The sequence below is a fragment of the Taudactylus pleione genome, unplaced genomic scaffold, assembly GCF_031769625.1.
Source record: "Taudactylus pleione unplaced genomic scaffold, aTauple2 ptg001431l, whole genome shotgun sequence".
NCBI classification, from domain to species: domain Eukaryota; kingdom Metazoa; phylum Chordata; class Amphibia; order Anura; family Myobatrachidae; genus Taudactylus; species Taudactylus pleione.
In genome coordinates, this window is record NW_028285830.1 from 778,586 (window position 1) to 797,738 (window position 19,153).

At 49.1% G+C, this 19,153-nt stretch overlaps 1 protein-coding gene across 1 annotated transcript in view; it reads right to left on the reverse strand.

The window, feature by feature from the left end:
- Nucleotides 1-1,766: 1,766 nt before the first annotated feature.
- The window catches only part of BCL10 (BCL10 immune signaling adaptor), a 32,647-nt gene continuing 15,260 nt past the window's right edge, over nt 1,767-19,153 (reverse strand). The window contains exons 2-3 of the mRNA XM_088463703.1: nt 11,858-12,146; nt 1,767-4,045 (exon numbers count right to left, since the gene is read on the reverse strand). Coding sequence (XP_088319829.1) covers nt 3,660-4,045; nt 11,858-12,146 — 675 coding nt within the window. The 3' untranslated portion in view covers nt 1,767-3,659. The remainder of the gene's footprint in view (nt 4,046-11,857; nt 12,147-19,153) is intronic.

Here is a 19,153-nt window from a genome sequence, read left to right on the forward strand (position 1 = left end):
TGCCCTTACAGCCCCCCGTAGCTGAGGATGCCCTGCACATTGCTGTAATCACCCGCTCCTGCAGGCCACGCCTCCTCCACGTGACATCATACGGAGGGGGCGTGACCAGCACCGGGCGCCGGAGCGCTAGCTACGGCACTGCTACAGGGGGTGCTAATTATTTCATTTGTGATACTGAGAAGAATATGCAGCACTAGTAACAGTCTATTATATTATTATTTCTATTGTGGTGATGGTGTGGGTTGGGGGGGGTTTCCAGGCAGCGCTGCATATATGACGTGAAACAACAAACTAAGACGCTGAATACGAGTAATTCCTCTGATATCTCCCATTATAAACGTTTACTAATGCACATATAGGGGCTGACTGAGGTGGGAGATATACCGCGGGGGCATCTGTCCGTGTACAGGCGATATATCTGAACGACGTCGGTCACAGACAGGTTGGGCATGCAGATATATCAGTGCATCTGCCCCGTGTGTAGGGATGACACACCGCCCGCCCATACATTGGCTGCAGGAACCGCCGACACTGACATCACCACTGGGCGGGCAAATTTAAATGCCCATTTGTGATATCTGGGTACGGCCGGCGGTTCGATTCCCAGCAGCGCCTGTCTGACAAAAGCAGAGTTCCCGGCAGCGGAAGCCCGACAGCGCTGGAAATCCCGAACGTCGCTAAGGTAAGTATAAACTAACCTAACCTAATCCCCCTAACCCTCCTTAGGGGTGCCTAACCCTAACCTCCCCCACAAGTGCCTAACCCTAAACCCCCTCTAAGTGCCTAACCCTAACACCCCCTTCCCCGCTGCTTAAACCTAAGTCCCCCGGGGGGTGCCTAACCCTAACCCTCCCCTCCCCCTAGCCAGGGGGGGTGCCTAACCCTAAGTCCCCCCCGGGTGCTCTAAACCTAACCTCCCCCCCCACGGCTGTCCGCTCGCGGCGCCCGGCATCCCTTCGATCGGGATGCCAGGCGCCTGTCTCCCGGCGTCAGGGAAATGACAGGTGTGTAGATATAGACGCCGGGCATTTCACCCTCGCCGGGATATGACATTCGGGAAGCCGGCTGTCGGTATTAAGGCAGCCGGTTTCCCGATTGTATACCCTGGGCAGACATATTGAGTGGCCGATTGGTAAGCGCGCATACTGTAGCTTACCAATCGGCTGCTTGCTCGGCATGACAGCCAGTTGGCCGCTGGGTTGGCTAAGTGTGTACCCAGCTGTACATGCTCTGTCTGCTCCCACCACAGAATCAGGCCCAGAGCAGAGAGCGACACCCCAGGCAGGAGAGAGGTACTGCACGGGGTGTGACAGGTGCTGGGTGCTAGAAGCACCAGAGCAGAGAGTGACACCCCAGGCAGGAGAGAGGAACTGCACGGAGTGTGACAGGTGCTGGGTGCTAGAAGCACCAGAGCAGAGAGTGACACCCCAGGCAGGAGAGAGGAACTGCACGGAGTGTGACAGGTGCTGGGTGCTAGAAGCACCAGAGCAGAGAGTGACACCCCAGGTCGGAGAGAGGTACTGCACGGGGTGTGACAGGTGCTGGGTGCTAGAAGCACCAGAGCAGAGAGTGACACCCCAGGCAGGAGAGAGGAACTGCACGGAGTGTGACAGGTGCTGGGTGCTAGAAGCACCAGAGCAGAGAGTGACACCCCAGGTCGGAGAGAGGTACTGCACGGGGTGTGACAGGTGCTGGGTGCTAGAAGCACCAGAGCAGAGAGTGACACCCCAGGCAGGAGAGAGGAACTGCACGGGGTGTGACAGGTGCAGGGTGCTAGAATGAACACTGAGCATATAAGGAAGGTTATACAATGCTTTACTTAGTCATATCCTCACTTTTATTACATTGTATATCATGTTAAACATTAAATAACTAACATTTTTCATTTCCAAAGTTATTGCAGACTTGGTATTTTGCGCCCGGCATCCATTCACAAGCGATGACCATTACATCGCAGTTTTCCCCACCCACAGGACACTGCGACCCGTGGTTGGGGACGGCACCAGCAGGTTATTTCAGTGGGGCGCTGCGCCAGAGGGCAGGGTGCTTTTTGCCCTTTAGAAATAGGACAGGGAGCGGCGCCCCGATAAAACAGCCTAGCGCAGGGCTGTTTTAACAGCATTGTAGGCCCTGGGCAAAGCAATGCACTGGGGCCCCTACCCACCCATTCACGGGAATACAAATGTAAACGTCAATAAAATTAACCTTTCAATTTATTGGTACTTTCAACAAAATCAATGTTTATACATAAAAACATTATGTGAAGCAAGGATTACAGATTCCACATCCCTCTTCTCAAGCTTGCAGTGCAGCTCCTGCTCTTCACTGCAGCTGTGATTAAAGTATGGTGGCCTCCTAGGAGAGGGGGTCCCAGGGGATTGTGCCCCCTTTGTCTCCACCCCCTAAACGTGGCTCTGTGGTTGCAGATTGGGAGGCAGGTAGAGAATGCTGTCTGGCCACTCAGAGCGGTCAGGGAGCATCTTTCTCTGCCTGTCCATCAGCCGGCTGCCCTATTTGTGGAGCGATCGGCCGCGCACTCTATGTAAATGCCCCTGTCAGCGGCCCGTAGAATTGTGGGGCCCTGGGCAGCTGCCCAGTGTGCCTATACGTTAAGATGGCCCTGGCCTAGCGGGAACGCTACGTAACGCTTTATGTTTTCTTAATAGTTTATTTCAGTTTTATCTCTTCCGATCTGCTGCTCCTGTCAGTCCCGGACCCTGGGCCCACAATGCTCATCAGAGGCAGATATAGCAGCAATCTGACAGAACAAAGATGGCCGCAGAGAATATACAATGGTAAGAGACCAGAAATACAATTTAACAAAATGTAAGAAGTGTTCTCTGATTCTAGACCAGTGGTGTGCACGACGCGCTGACTGTACGCGGCCTGTAAAGCCAGTTTTTGACTCTCCGCAGGAAGTAGAACAGATACACAGAGGACAGATTTCTCTTCGGGATCCCCCTTTATCTGGGAAAGTGGAGGTGGGGGGATTGCGGGTACTAATTCCCTGGGCCCAAGATTGTCCCCCCAATTTACGCCCAGGCCAGCTGTGTAGGGGGAAGAATGCTCCCCTCCTCAACTCATTGTTTTTCTTTTGCACTACTGTTCCACGCCACCAGGATTTGGCCACGTCTGAATATGGTTCTGTGTAGGAGAATGTGTTGCTACACTGGGGACGACATATTTCATAAAACCTTTTACTTTTCCAGTGAGAATGAGGCCCATATAGTAAATCAATACACAAAAAGTCTGTGTCCTTAAAAAAAAAATTCTTCTTTTTGAAATAGTTTTTAAAAATGTGTGTGACAGTTGGTAATATATATCCAATATGTATATGGAGCAGAGCGCTGTACATTAGCCTCCTGGTCACATGAGCAGAGCGTGAGGTATAATTATGAGATCTGTGCGCCGGGGTGCCTCGGGACACTTGCAGGGGTGCCTCAGGTTGGTGATTCCAGCATCAAATAAAATTATTTATGGTCCATGTAATGTAAACATGTGGACAAACAGAAGCTCAAACCTGTCCACCACCACATAACTGACCCTAAGGAGGACACGTAGCACTATTTACTTCACTACATTGTTTTCTGAATTTCTCAATAACAAACTTTTGGCTTAGGGGTGCCGTGAACATTGCTGATGTACTAAGCCACCGTGATTCAAAAAAGTTTGGGAACCGCTGGGTTAGAGGGTGAACTGGACCTGAGAGGAAGGAATTGGTTGTCAGTGGGGGAACTTGTACAGAACTCCTCGGGCGTCTGCGGCAGGATGACAGGAAGGGGAGGGGCTCCCATTTCTCCTGGTTTCGGGAGCCTGGTAGAGAACTGCGCACTTTGTCTGCTGCTGCTCCCGGTTCTGTTTTCCATGGTTGATGGATTTTCAATTGTCACAGATCTGTTAAAATAAAGGGGAAGACTGGACTCCCCCTCAGGGTGATAGAGAACGGTGGCTTCCGGTGATGACAAGCTGTAGTCGGAATATTGCTGTTTGTACAGCTCAGTAGTTAAACCATTTGTTGTTGCCATTGAAGTGTGTAAGTAGCAATCTGCAAGACACGGGTTAGATGTTACACAGACTGTTGAATGATTTCACACCTGTTTGTAGCAGTTTATATTATAGCAGTATATATATATATACTAGTCGCAGCTGCGTATCTATTGTGTAGATGGGTCCAGGCAGACACCCGACGCGGCACCTCCAGACCCCTTGCATGTGACGAAGGCTACGACCCCTGATTAGTGACATTTCAGGGGTGTGGCAGCGTCTCACTCCCCCGTTCTCGTCATGCTGGGGGCACGCATAATCCAACACCGGCGCTCGTCACTCAGTGACACCATCCGAGGGGGTGACCCCAAAATAGCAGGTGTCATCTCCTCAGAAGGTGTCACCCGGTGCGGCCAGCACCTACATAATGATGCCACTGCATCCAGGAGGTCTATGTGCCCAGGACCAGCCAGTTTGCCATTGTGGCTGCCTCCCTCCCGATACTGTAGCAGCAGCTCTCAGTTCTCGTCTCTGCATGCGCCATTGGCGTGCGCTCCCTGTGTTGGCATTGGGTTACTTCTGGCTGCTCCAGTTTCCTCCTACAATCCAATAAACCTACTGGAAGGCTAATTTCATTCTGACTAAAAATAAACCTTAATGTGTGTGTGTCACACTCACCGACATTCACCTCCCCCCTTCCGGAGCTGTATGTCTGTATACAGTGGGGGGCGTGGCCGGGCGATAAGGACTTGTTGGGGGCAGAGCCGGGGCGTGACTGCTTCATTGTGGCCCCACCCCCTTCTTCACAATGCCGAGCTTAATGGCATTGCGAAGGGGGCAGGGCTGCGATGACGCAATTCATTGCGAATCGTGTCACCAACCAGCACCACTGCGGGGGGGCCCTGGGTGATGCGGGGGGGGGGGGGGTGTTGCAGGGATGTGACGGCAGCCGGGAGATTTGCCCACTTTTCCAGGTGGGGGGCAGGATTTATTGCCTAAAGAAGCTGCCTCTTGTCTAAATGAGCAACTAAAGATAAGCACCATATGAATTATTGCATTTTTTTTGGAACCTTTTTAGAAACATTTTAAAAAAAAGTTTTTATGGTATGAAACTAGAATACTGCTACAAGACCCCCCAATAACTTACACTTAAGAGGAAAAAAAAAAAACCTACATAAATAAAAGAAGAGTAGTAGGGGATTGACCCTGGGAGTGCATGGCTCATAACCCCCATCCCACTTTATTTCCTCTTCTTCTCTGTTTTTTTTTTTTTAAATTTATTTATTTTCTCCTTTTTTTCATCTCTCTCTTCTTATACTTATCCCCACCCCCACCCCCCTATCACCCATCTACTTTCTTCCCCCTTCATTTCTTCTATTATGGTTGAAGTCATTATAATATATTACTGTTTAATTTTCAATTGATCGGTAAAAAGAGAAAATTGTGGCAAGTCTATTACCTCAAACCACAAGTGAACTGTATGCTATAAATTGTAATTATGTCATTGTTTCTTGTCATATTTACTTGTGTACCAGAGTGTATTTGTTGACTTCAATAAAAACATTTTTGAAAAAAAAAAAAGTTTTTTTACTAATTATCCTGTGCCATTATCAGTTGCATTGTATCATTATTAACTTATATATTTTATTGTCTATTGATCATGCATAAGGGACATTTGCAATATTTATAGCACTTTTGCACTACACTGTAGGCAATATTTGCACAGGGGACTGAACATACCTGAGGGCATTACTAGAGCCCACTGAGCACGTGGAGGCTCATTATTCTTATATTACATGTCTTTTATGTTATAGGTCTTTTGTCATACCGAATAAAAATGGTTAATTTGTTAAGTCTACCACGTTATATACGTTTTTGCACAGCGCTATTTTGCACATATTATTCACACTGTGTTATATTTTTTCTACAATAAATGTACGCCAGTCGCTAAGACCTTATACACTATGTGGCAGTATCACCAGAGGTGGCGCTGGTGAGCAGCAGATTCAGTGTGGGGCAGGAGAGATCTGCCCACACAGAGAAGAAAAGGAGTCTGGAAAGTTGGGTAAGGGCTGCCTTGTGGATAGAGCTCCGGTGCGGGCTGGTGAGGCAGACCAGTCAGAGAGCCCAGTGAAGCTGAGCGAGCCATTGGGAGGCCAGGAGGCCGGTGTCCGAATCTTGCAGGAGGCAAGGGGGGACCACAAAATTCTCAGACTGACAGTGAAGCAGTGGAGCTGCAGGCTGAGGAAGCCAGGGCCTCTGTATACCTGGAGGATACAGGGAAGGTCCAAACACTGTGTTTGTAAAGCTGAAGAAGCTATTCCAGGCCAGGAGGCCAGGCCCAGTCCTGCGTGTGGCAGGAAGGACCACAATCTCAGAGACTGTGTTGGCAGACTAGCTGCTCCCTTATAGAGAGGGTGAGTCGCCCCAAACAGGGGCTAGGTTTGTTTGTTATTTTCTGTTTCCTGATTTCATATGCTGGCAGTAAAGCATCACCTTGTTTATTTCACCTGAAAGCTGTGTGTGGACCCTCATTAAGCACCTAAACACTGCACCCATTCACCCTCTGCCGAGCTAATTAACCCCAAGACATAACAATATGGTGGAAAATGCTGGTACAAAGATTCTATGCACCAAGATTCTACACAAGTAAGTGGAAATATGGAAGCTCACTGCACCTGCATAGTGGACTCAAAAGTGCAATGCTCCTCAGACTGGTGAGTAAAACTGTCTGCAAGTGTGCGCTAATGCTGCAGTGTACATCTTTTCCTTGGAAAGGAAGAGAAATAAGTGTCACACAAGCTGCTGGAGAACTGTTTTGCTTATGAGATGCAAAGTGGCCAGAAACAAAGTATTCAAGTGTTTTGCAAAAGTGAAAAGTACAAATATATTGTCTGTGAAGAGAAATGTGCACTTCCTCAGCATTGGAACGGTTAAAAGAAATTGTGTGGTTTATCCTGGTGAATTCCTCATGCTCGTTAAGTCAAGGGCCCTGATTCAGAGCCGGACGCTCTGACCAGAGCGCTCGCTCTGAATATAGGCCCACCTCCATTAATATGGAGCATCCTCCTGGACGCTCGTATAGCTGTGGGTCACCACCCACAGCATATACGAGCGTGCAGGATGATGGTCACGATAGTCTTGACCATCGCGACCATCACCACTGCGAGCAACAGCCTGCGGTTGAGGGTTTCAATCGCAAGGCCAGGAGTGATTTTGGCTCTATCAGAGCCAAAATCACTCCCACTGACATCACTAGTGATGTCAGTGGGGCCGGCTTCAGACGGTAGGCGTTCCCTTGGGAACGCCTCCATCTGGCAGGCATGCCCACCAAAGGGGGCGTGCTGTCAGTCAACATCGACAGCACGCCCCCTTTGATGAGACACTATGAGCGAAGGAAAGTCCTTCGCTTGGCGCGTCTCGCGCCAAGCCGGACAGCCGCTCGCGAGTGGGTCTGAATGAGGGCCTAGGTGTGGTACTTAGGGAGCAGAGGTTCCTTTTGAAAGGCTGTTAAACAGACAGAGCTTGACTTGTGGGTCACCACCCACAGCATATACGAGCGTGCAGGATGATGGTCGCGATGGTCTTGACCATCGCGACTATCGCCACTGTGAGCAGAAGCCTGCGGTTGAGTTTCTCAACCGAAAGGCCCGGAGTGATTTTGGCTCTATCAGAGCCAAAATCACTCCCACTGACATCACTAGTGATGTCAGTGGGGCCGGCTTCTGATGGTAGGCGTTCCCTTGGGAACGCCCCCATCTGGGAGGCATGCCCCCGGCACGCCCACCAAAGGAGGCGTGCTGTCAATCAACATCAACAGCACGCCCCCTTTGATCAGACACAACGAGCGAAGGAAAGTCCTTCGCTCGTCGCGTCTCGCGCATGCGTACGACGGAGCTCCCTCCGTTGTGCGCATGCGCAGTGCACACCATCGACCCACTTGCGAGTGGACAGCCGCTCGCGAGTGGGTCTGAATCAGGCCCAAAGTATTCAAGTGTTTTGCAACAGTGAAAAGTGCAAATATATTGTCTGTGAAGAGAAATGTGCACTTCCTTGGCATTGGAACGGTTAAAAGAAATTGTGTGGTTTATCCTGGTGAATTGCTCATGCTTGTTAAGTCAAGGAGTGGTACTGAGGGAGCAGAGGTTCCTTTTGAAAGGCTGTTAAACAGACAGAGCTTGACATGCTGGTAATTGTAGTACCACATGAAGAAAATTGTTTTGCTGTGTTAAAAATACTTGTGAAGACAAAGTGTGATACAGTGAAAATAAAAGCAAGTTGTTCTTGTGTATTGTATGACAAGAATTATGGGAAATAAAGATAAATGTTTTAAAGGCAGAAAGCCTGCTACAGAGGTCCCGTTTAAGGCTGGAGATTTGCAAATCCAGGACTGGAGTATACAGTCTGAATGTCAAGACGGTTACATGGAAGGGATTTAAAGCTGTTTGAAATCCACTGTGGTGAATCCTTTCAAATTGATGGGGTAGACAGTGTTATTACTTTACAAGAGACATTTGCAAAGTAGAATAAAGAGGTCAGTGTGTGTGGTCAGTGCATGGTGTAAGGTCCATCCAGAGAGGACTATGTCAGCATGGAAAAAGTTGACTCTCTTTGTGAAGTTTGGCGTGAAACACTTATGCGCTATTGCGACCAGATAAGCAACTTGGAGGACAAGTCTACAAAAGAGAAGCTTTTGCATGCGCAAATTGAAAAGACATTACAGAGTGAGTTGTCGTCGTTGAAAATGGCATTTGAGCAGGAAGAAATAAAAAAATGTGAAGCTCTTAAAGAGATAGACCTCAAATTGGCAGCTATGTCTGAACGCCTTGAGGAAGCCCAACTTTTCAAATGTGTTACAAAGTATGAGAATGACGTGCTGCTAGCAAAGAGTGATGTATTGCAGCAAGATGTTGTTGAATTACGGCAAAAGTGTGGGGTACTTCAGCAGGAAGTGGAGGAGTTGAAAGAAGGTGTCCTGAGACATCAGAGTGATGCAGAGCGCACGCAAGTGAAAGTGGCGGATCTGGCTCTGGTGTTAAAAGAAAAAGACTCTCTGTGTCCACTCAAGGCTTAAAGATTGTGAATTGGAGAAAAATTCTCTGGCGGAAAAGTTTTGTGAATTAAAAGAGAAGTATCTCCAGATGCTGCAGACTCGCACTCAGGGTCTCATTCAGACCCGCTCGCGAGCACAGGACGCTCGCAAGTGGGTCGATGGTACCCAAATGCGCATGCGCACGATGGAGGGAGCTCCGTCGTGCGCATGCGTGAGACCCGGATAGCGACAGCCAAGCTGTTGCTCTGGGTCTCGCACCAAAGGGGGCGTGCTGTCGATGGTGATTGACAGCACGCCCCCTTTGGTGGGCGTGCCGGGGGCATGGCTGCCAGACGGAGGCGTTCCCAAAATCACTCCAGGGCTTGCGGCAGCTAGACCCTACCGCAGGGTCTCGTCGCAAGCCCGATGGTCGCGATGGTCTTGACCATCGCGACCATCATCATGGATGCTCGCATAAGCTGTGGGTGGTAACCCACAGCTATGCGAGCGTCCAAAAGGCCGCTCCAAATTTAAATAGGATGGCCCTGATTCAGAGCGAGTGAGCTGGTCAGAGCGTCCGGCTCTGAATCAGGGCCTCAGTGGGAAACTGACCGTGAAGGTAAAGAGATGGAGATGTCCATCTTAAAGTCAGCTGTAAAGAGCAAGTACAAACTCTCCACTCCAATTTAGCTGCTGCTAGAGCAGTTTCAGAATGTCTGACAGAAAGAATTGTATTCCTGGAGGAAAGTTTGCATAAAGCCGCCAAGCAAAGTGAATCTTTGGAGAGAGAGCTGTACCTTGCCCATGGCAGGACTTGGAAGTTGCAAGAACAGAGGGCCTGATTCAGAGCCAGACGCTCCGTCCAGAGCGCTCGCTCTGAATCAGGGCCGTCCTATTTAAATTTGGAGCGGCCTTTTGGACACTCGCATAGCTGTGGGTTACCACCCACAGCTTATGCGAGCGTCCATGATGATGGTCGCGATGGTCAAGACCATCGCGACCATCGGGCTTGCGACGAGACCCTGCGGTAGGGTCTCACTGCCGCAAGCCCTGGAGTGATTTTGGCACTATCAGAACAAAAATCACTCCCACTGACATCACTACTGATGTCAGTGGGGCTGGACTCAGACGGTAGGCGTTCCCATGGGAACGCCTCCGTCTGGCAGCCACGCCCCCGGCACGCCCAGCAAAGGGGGTGTGCTGTCAATCAACATCGACAGCACGCCCCGTTTGGTGCGAGACCCATAAAGACGGCTTGGCCGTCGTTATTCTGGTCTCGCGCATGCGCACGACGGAGCTCCCTCCATCGTGCGCATGCGCAATTCTGCAACATCGACCCGCTTGCGAGTGTCCTGTGCTCGCAAGCGGGTCTGAATGACCCCCAGAGTGAGAACCTTGAGAAGTGTCTGCTAAGTACACAGAACCAGTTGCAAAGATTCCAAGTGGAAAGGAATACCAAAGAACTGGAATTGCAATGTGAATTAAAAGTTGCAGAGTCTGAAATAATTGTACAAAAGTTGAGACTTGCTGAACATGAAGTTGTGGAGCGCAAACTACTGCAATCCGAGAGCAAGATGGAAAGCGCCATGGTGAAAATTGCCCAGCTGGAAGAGCAGCTGTCTACAGCTCAAATAAAGTTCTGCATGGTAGTGGGAAGATCAGAAGAGGAAAAGAAGTTAAATAAACTTCTGAAGTTGGATTCTGGACCTAAAATGGCGTCCGATGTATTCACTGAACCCAGTATGGCAGAAGTACATAACCACAAGCAGCAATTGGTTCAAGTTGATCCTGAAAAGGCTGGCACGCAGAGTGATATGCTTCCACTACAGAGTGTCTTGTGTGATGAGCAGCGGACAAACAGTGAATTTTGGGAACTAAGTAGGATGTTCCAGAATGATGTCTTTCAGCAGCAATGTGACCATAGAGATGTCCTCATTAATGATACCAGTGTACAAGAAGGGACAGAAGTATCGGAGTTGGGAAAGTCCCTAATGGTCCATCTTGGAAAAGTGGATGAGATTCCTTGTAGTGACTTTCAGCTTACACTGATAGCTCAGGGTGTGAAGTCCTCCCAAAGGGGCACAGGTTCAGATTGCATAACCGTGTCTGAAATTGGCGATAAAGAAATAACGTATACAGGTGGTGATCGCATAACCCGTGAGGCAAAGGTACAAGATGTACAGAAGTCTTCAGATATGTTGATGGCTTCCAGAGATGAGACTCTGATGTCACTATGTGATCACAGTGATGTGAATGTGCCCAAGTCATACATTGTTGCAGTGGAAAACAGAACCTTACAGGCAGTTAATGGTAACAGTCTTGTGAAGAGTAATTCTCGTGTATATGAAGTAATGCCATCATGCAACCAGGATAAAACTTGCAATACATCTGAGTTTATCTGTGAGGAAGTGAAGTGGTCTCAAACTACAAAGCTTGAAGCAAAACGTCCAGCTAAAGTGAATTGGAAAATAAAGACCTCTGTGGAGAGTGAACTTCAACCTGTGCTGGTGGAACATGTGGAAGTTCATTACATTTTCAAGGCTCAAAAATCCAAGAGATCTATGCCTTATTGAAGTGGCAGATAGCCATCAGAGCAATGAGAAAGCAGAGATGGAAATAAAACTCAGCATTTACCATGAGTGGTCACCCAGTCACCATAGGGATCAGTGCTCCCTCTCTAAAGTAATGATGTCTGTTGCATTATAAACTGAAAGCAGCGGAGGCAGCAGGGGCGAGTGGGTTACGCTTCTCTGTACACACATTCTAAATATATAAGTCTTATGCCCACTGATAATGGCTGGGTAACACAGAGCTGACGTGCTTGAGAACCAAACTAATTACCTTTGTAGGATTCCAACTTTTTGTTTTTAACTCGCAGAACCTCATCTGTGATCTTCTCTATGAGGAAATCCTGTGTTTTCTGTAGTCTGATTGATTCTATCAAAGCATCGAGTCCCTTAGGATTTTTGGCCAATCGATCCAGCAGCTCTCCGGCTTTTCTCCGGCTTGTTGTCTGGCTCAAAATTTCTTCAGTGTCATCTTTGTTTAGTATCATTTTGGAACGCAGGTAATCAAAGTGTCTCTCTGCCATAAGTTTCTCACACAGATAGGGCCGCAGGCATTCAATGGCCTACAATAGAGAAAGACCATTAGGGTGTCACAAATTTACAGGGGAAACATTAGCTTTATACATCTGTATTTTCTCACTGTGTATATTATGGTTACAACACGAAGAGCGCAGGTGTGAGAGTGGTAGGGATATACAGAATGTGAGGGGTGCAGGTGTGAGAGTGGTAGGGATATACAGAATGTGAGGAGTACAGGTGTGAGAGTGGTAGGGGATATACAGAATGTGAGGAGTACAGGTGTGAGAGTGGTAGGGGATATACAGAATGTGAGGAGTGCAGGTGTGAGAGTGGTAGGGGATATACAGAATGTGAGGAGCACAGGTGTGAGAGTGGTAGGGATATACAGAATGTGAGGAGCGCAGGTGTGAGAGTGGTAGGGATATACAGAATGTGAGGAGTGCAGGTGTGAGAGTGGTATGGGTATACAGAATGTGAGGGGTGCAGGTGTGAGAGTGTTAGGGATATACAGAATGTGAGGAGCGCAGGTGTGAGAGTGGTAGGCATATACAGAATGTGAGGAGTGCAGGTGTGAGAGTGGTAGGGATATACAGAATGTGAGGAGCACAGGTGTGAGAGTGGTAGGGATATACAGAATGTGAGGAGCGCAGGTGTGAGAGTGGTAGGGATATACAGAATGTGAGGGGTGCAGGTGTGAGAGTGGTAGGGATATACAGAATGTGAGGAGTGCAGGTGTGAGAGTGGTAGGGATATACAGAATGTGAGGAGTGCAGGTGTGAGAGTGGTAGGGATATACAGAATGTGAGGAGTACAGGTGTGAGAGTGGTAGGGATATACAGAATGTGAGGGGTGCAGGTGTGAGAGTGGTAGGAATATACAGAATGTGAGGAGTGCAGGTGTGAGAGTGGTAGGGATATACAGAATGTGAGGAGCGCAGGTGTGAGAGTGGTAGGGGATATACAGAATGTGAGGAGCGCAGGTGTGAGAGTGGTAGGGATATACAGAATGTGAGGGGTGCAGGTGTGAGAGTGGTAGGGGATATACAGAATGTGAGGAGTGCAGGTGTGAGAGTGGTATGGGTATACAGAATGTGAGGGGTGCAGGTGTGAGAGTGGTAGAGATATACAGAATGTGAGGAGCGCAGGTGTGAGAGTGGTAGGGATATACAGAATGTGAGGAGTGCAGGTGTGAGAGTGGTAGGGGATATACAGAATGTGAGGAGTACAGGTGTGAGAGTGGTAGGGATATACAGAATGTGAGGAGTGCAGGTGTGAGAGTGGTAGGGGATATACAGAATGTGAGGAGTACAGGTGTGAGAGTGGTAGGGGAAATACAGAATGTGAGGAGTGCAGGTGTGAGAGTGGTAGGGGAAATACAGAATGTGAGGAGTGCAGGTGTGAGAGTGGTAGGGGATATACAGAATGTGAGGAGTACAGGTGTGAGAGTGGTAGGGATATACAGAATGTGAGGAGTGCAGGTGTGAGAGTGGTAGGGGATATACAGAATGTGAGGAGTACAGGTGTGAGAGTGGTAGGGATATACAGAATGTGAGGAGTGCAGGTGTGAGAGTGGTAGGGGATATACAGAATGTGAGGAGTACAGGTGTGAGAGTGGTAGGGGAAATACAGAATGTGAGGAGTGCAGGTGTGAGAGTGGTAGGGGAAATACAGAATGTGAGGAGTGCAGGTGTGAGAGTGGTAGGGGAAATACAGAATGTGAGGAGTGCAGGTGTGAGAGTGGTAGGGGATATACAGAATGTGAGGAGTACAGGTGTGAGAGTGGTAGGGATATACAGAATGTGAGGAGTACAGGTGTGAGAGTGGTAGGGATATACAGAATGTGAGGAGTGCAGGTGTGAGAGTGGTAGGGGAAATACAGAATGTGAGGAGTGCAGGTGTGAGAGTGGTAGGGGAAATACAGAATGTGAGGAGTGCAGGTGTGAGAGTGGTAGGGGATATACAGAATGTGAGGAGTGCAGGTGTGAGAGTGGTAGGGGATATACAGAATGTGAGGAGTGCAGGTGTGAGAGTGGTAGGGATATACAGAATGTGAGGAGCACAGGTGTGAGAGTGGTAGGGATATACAGAATGTAAGGAGCACAGGTGTGAGAGTGGTAGGGGATATACAGAGTGTGAGGAGTGCAGGTGTGAGAGAGGTAGGGGATATACAGAATGTGAGGGGTGCAGGTGTGAGAGTGGTAGAGATATACAGAATGTGAGGAGTGCAGGTGTGAGTGCTAGGGGATATACAGAATGTGAGGAGCGCAGGTGTGAGAGTGGTAGAGATATACAGAATGTGAGGAGTGCAGGTGTGAGAGGGGTAGAGATATACAGAATGTGAGGAGTGCAGGTGTGAGAGTGGTAGGGATATACAGAATGTGAGTAGCGCAGGTGTGAGAGTGGTAGGGATATACAGAATGTGAGGGATGCAGGTGTGAGAGTGGTAGGGATATACAGAATGTGAGGAGTGCAGGTGTGAGAGTGGTAGGGATATACAGAATGTGAGGGATGCAGGTGTGAGAGTGGTAGGGGATATACAGAATGTGAGGAGTGCAGGTGTGAGGGTGGTAGGGGATATACAGAATGTGAGGAGCGCAGGTGTGAGAGTGGTAGGGATATACAGAATGTGAGGAGCGCAGGTGTGAGAGTGGTAGGGGATATACAGAATGTGAGGAGCGCAGGTGTGAGAGTGGTAGAGATATACAGAATGTGAGGAGTGCAGGTGTGAGAGGGGTAGAGATATACAGAATGTGAGGAGTGCAGGTGTGAGAGTGGTAGGGATATACAGAATGTGAGGAGTGCAGGTGTGAGAGTGGTAGGGGATATACAGAATGTGAGGAGTGCAGGTGTGAGAGTGGTAGGGGATATACAGAATGTGAGGGGTGCAGGTGTGAGAGTGGTAGGGATATACAGAATGTGAGGAGCACAGGTGTGAGAGTGGTAGGGGATATACAGAATGTGAGGAGCGCAGGTGTGAGAGTGGTAGGGGATATACAGAATGTGAGGAGTGCAGGTGTGAGAGTGGTAGGGGATATACAGAATGTGAGGAGTACAGGTGTGAGAGTGGTAGGGGATATACAGAATGTGAGGAGTGCAGGTGTGAGAGTGATAGGGGATATACAGAATGTGAGGAGTACAGGTGTGAGAGTGGTAGGGGATATACAGAATGTGAGGAGCGCAGGTGTGAAAGTGGTAGGGATATACAGAATGTGAGGAGCACAGGTGTGAGAGTGGTAGGGATATACAGAATGTGAGGAGCACAGGTGTGAGAGTGGTAGGGGATATACAGAATGTGAGGAGCGCAGGTGTGAGAGTGGTAGGGGATATACAGAATGTGAGGAGCACAGGTGTGAGAGTGGTAGGGATATACAGAATGTGAGGAGCGCAGGTGTGAGAGTGGTAGGGATATACAGAATGTGAGGAGCGCAGGTGTGAGAGTGGTAGGGATATACAGAATGTGAGGAGCGCAGGTGTGAGAGTGGTAGGGATATACAGAATGTGAGGAGTGCAGGTGTGAGAGTGGTAGGGATATACAGAATGTGAGGAGTGCAGGTGTGAGAGTGGTAGGGATATACAGAATGTGAGGGGTGCAGGTGTGAGAGTGGTAGGGATATACAGAATGTGAGGAGCGCAGGTGTGAGAGTGGTAGGGATATACAGAATGTGAGGAGTGCAGGTGTGAGAGTGGTAGGGATATACAGAATGTGAGGAGCGCAGGTGTGAGAGTGGTAGGGGATATACAGAATGTGAGGAGCGCAGGTGTGAGAGTGGTAGGGATATACAGAATGTGAGGAGTACAGGTGTGAGAGTGGTAGGGATATACAGAATGTGAGGAGTGCAGGTGTGAGAGTGGTAGGGATATACAGAATGTGAGGAGTGCAGGTGTGAGAGTGGTAGGGATATACAGAATGTGAGGGGTGCAGGTGTGAGAGTGGTAGGGATATACAGAATGTGAGGAGTGCAGGTGTGAGAGTGGTAGGGATATACAGAATGTGAGGAGTGCAGGTGTGAGAGTGGTAGGGATATACAGAATGTGAGGAGCGCAGGTGTGAGAGTGGTAGGGATATACAGAATGTGAGGAGTGCAGGTGTGAGAGTGGTAGGGATATACAGAATGTGAGGAGCGCAGGTGTGAGAGTGGTAGGGGATATACAGAATGTGAGGAGCGCAGGTGTGAGAGTGGTAGGGGATATACAGAATGTGAGGAGCACAGGTGTGAGAGTGGTAGGGATATACAGAATGTGAGGAGCGCAGGTGTGAGAGTGGTAGGGATATACAGAATGTGAGGAGCGCAGGTGTGAGAGTGGTAGGGATATACAGAATGTGAGGAGTGCAGGTGTGAGAGTGGTAGGGATATACAGAATGTGAGGAGTGCAGGTGTGAGAGTGGTAGGGATATACAGAATGTGAGGGGTGCAGGTGTGAGAGTGGTAGGGATATACAGAATGTGAGGAGCGCAGGTGTGAGAGTGGTAGGGATATATAGAATGTGAGGAGTGCAGGTGTGAGAGTGGTAGGGATATACAGAATGTGAGGAGCGCAGGTGTGAGAGTGGTAGGGGATATACAGAATGTGAGGAGCGCAGGTGTGAGAGTGGTAGGGATATACAGAATGTGAGGAGTACAGGTGTGAGAGTGGTAGGGATATACAGAATGTGAGGAGTGCAGGTGTGAGAGTGGTAGGGATATACAGAATGTGAGGAGTGCAGGTGTGAGAGTGGTAGGGATATACAGAATGTGAGGGGTGCAGGTGTGAGAGTGGTAGGGATATACAGAATGTGAGGAGTGCAGGTGTGAGAGTGGTAGGGATATACAGAATGTGAGGAGTGCAGGTGTGAGAGTGGTAGGGATATACAGAATGTGAGGAGCGCAGGTGTGAGAGTGGTAGGGATATACAGAATGTGAGGAGTGCAGGTGTGAGAGTGGTAGCGATATACAGAATGTGAGGAGCGCAGGTGTGAGAGTGGTAGGGGATATACAGAATGTGAGGAGCGCAGGTGTGAGAGTGGTAGGGGATATACAGAATGTGAGGAGCACAGGTGTGAGAGTGGTAGGGATATACAGAATGTGAGGAGCGCAGGTGTGAGAGTGGTAGGGATATACAGAATGTGAGGAGCGCAGGTGTGAGAGTGGTAGGGATATACAGAATGTGAGGAGCGCAGGTGTGAGAGTGGTAGGGATATACAGAATGTGAGGAGTGCAGGTGTGAGAGTGGTAGGGATATACAGAATGTGAGGAGCGCAGGTGTGAGAGTGGTAGGGATATACAGAATGTGAGGAGCGCAGGTGTGAGAGTGGTAGGGATATACAGAATGTGAGGAGCGCAGGTGTGAGAGTGGTAGGGATATATAGAATGTGAGGAGTGCAGGTGTGAGAGTGGTAGGGATATACAGAATGTGAGGGGTGCAGGTGTGAGCGTGGTAGGGATATACAGAATGTGAGGAGCGCAGGTGTGAGAGTGGTAGGGATATACAGAATGTGAGGAGTGCAGGTGTGAGAGTGGTAGGGATATACAGAATGTGAGGAGCGCAGGTGTGAGAGTGGTATGGGTATACAGAATGTGAGGGGTGCAGGTGTAAGAGTGGTAGAGATATACAGAATGTGAGGAGCGCAGGTGTGAGAGTGGTAGGGATATACAGAATGTGAGGAGTGCAGGTGTGAGAGTGGTAGGGGATATACAGAATGTGAGGAGTACAGGTGTGAGAGTGGTAGGGATATACAGAATGTGAGGAGTGCAGGTGTGAGAGTGGTAGGGGATATTCAGAATGTGAGGAGTACAGGTGTGAGAGTGGTAGGGATATACAGAATGTGAGGAGTACAGGTGTGAGAGTGGTAGGGGATATACAGAATGTGAGGAGTACAGGTGTGAGAGTGGTAGGGATATACAGAATGTGAGGAGTGCAGGTGTGAGAGTGGTAGGGGATATACAGAATGTGAGGAGTACAGGTGTGAGAGTGGTAGGGGAAATACAGAATGTGAGGAGTGCAGGTGTGAGAGTGGTAGGGGAAATACAGAATGTGAGGAGTGCAGGTGTGAGAGTGGTAGGGGAAATACAGAATGTGAGGAGTGCAGGTGTGAGAGTGGTAGGGGAAATACAGAATGTGAGGAGTGCAGGTGTGAGAGTGGTAGGGGAAATACAGAATGTGAGGAGTGCAGGTGTGAGAGTGGTAGGGGAAATACAGAATGTGAGGAGTGCAGGTGTGAGAGTGGTAGGGGAAATACAGAATGTGAGGAGTGCAGGTGTGAGAGTGGTAGGGGATATACAGAATGTGAGGAGCACAGGTGTGAGAGTGGTAGGGATATACAGAATGTAAGGAGCACAGGTGTGAGAGTGGTAGGGGATATACAGAGTGTGAGGAGTGCAGGTGTGAGAGAGGTAGGGGATATACAGAATGTGAGGGGTGCAGGTGTGAGAGTGGTAGAGATATACAGAATGTGAGGAGTGCAGGTGTGAGTGCTAGGGGATATACAGAATGTGAGGAGCGCAGGTGTGAGAGTGGTAGAGATATACAGAATGTGAGGAGTGCAGGTGTGAGAGGGGTAGAGATATACAGAATGTGAGGAGTGCAGGTGTGAGAGTGGTAGGGATATACAGAATGTGAGTAGCGCAGGTGTGAGAGTGGTAGGGATATACAGAATGTGAGGGATGCAGGTGTGAGAGTGGTAGGGATATACAGAATGTGAGGAGTGCAGGTGTGAGAGTGGTAGGGATATACAGAATGTGAGGGATGCAGGTGTGAGAGTGGTAGGGGATATACAGAATGTGAGGAGTGCAGGTGTGAGGGTGGTAGGGGATATACAGAATGTGAGGAGCGCAGGTGTGAGAGTGGTAGGGATATACAGAATGTGAGGAGCGCAGGTGTGAGAGTGGTAGGGGATATACAGAATGTGAGGAGCGCAGGTGTGAGAGTGGTAGAGATATACAGAATGTGAGGAGTGCAGGTGTGAGAGGGGTAGAGATATACAGAATGTGAGGAGTGCAGGTGTGAGAGTGGTAGGGATATACAGAATGTGAGGAGTGCAGGTGTGAGAGTGGTAGGGGATATACAGAATGTGAG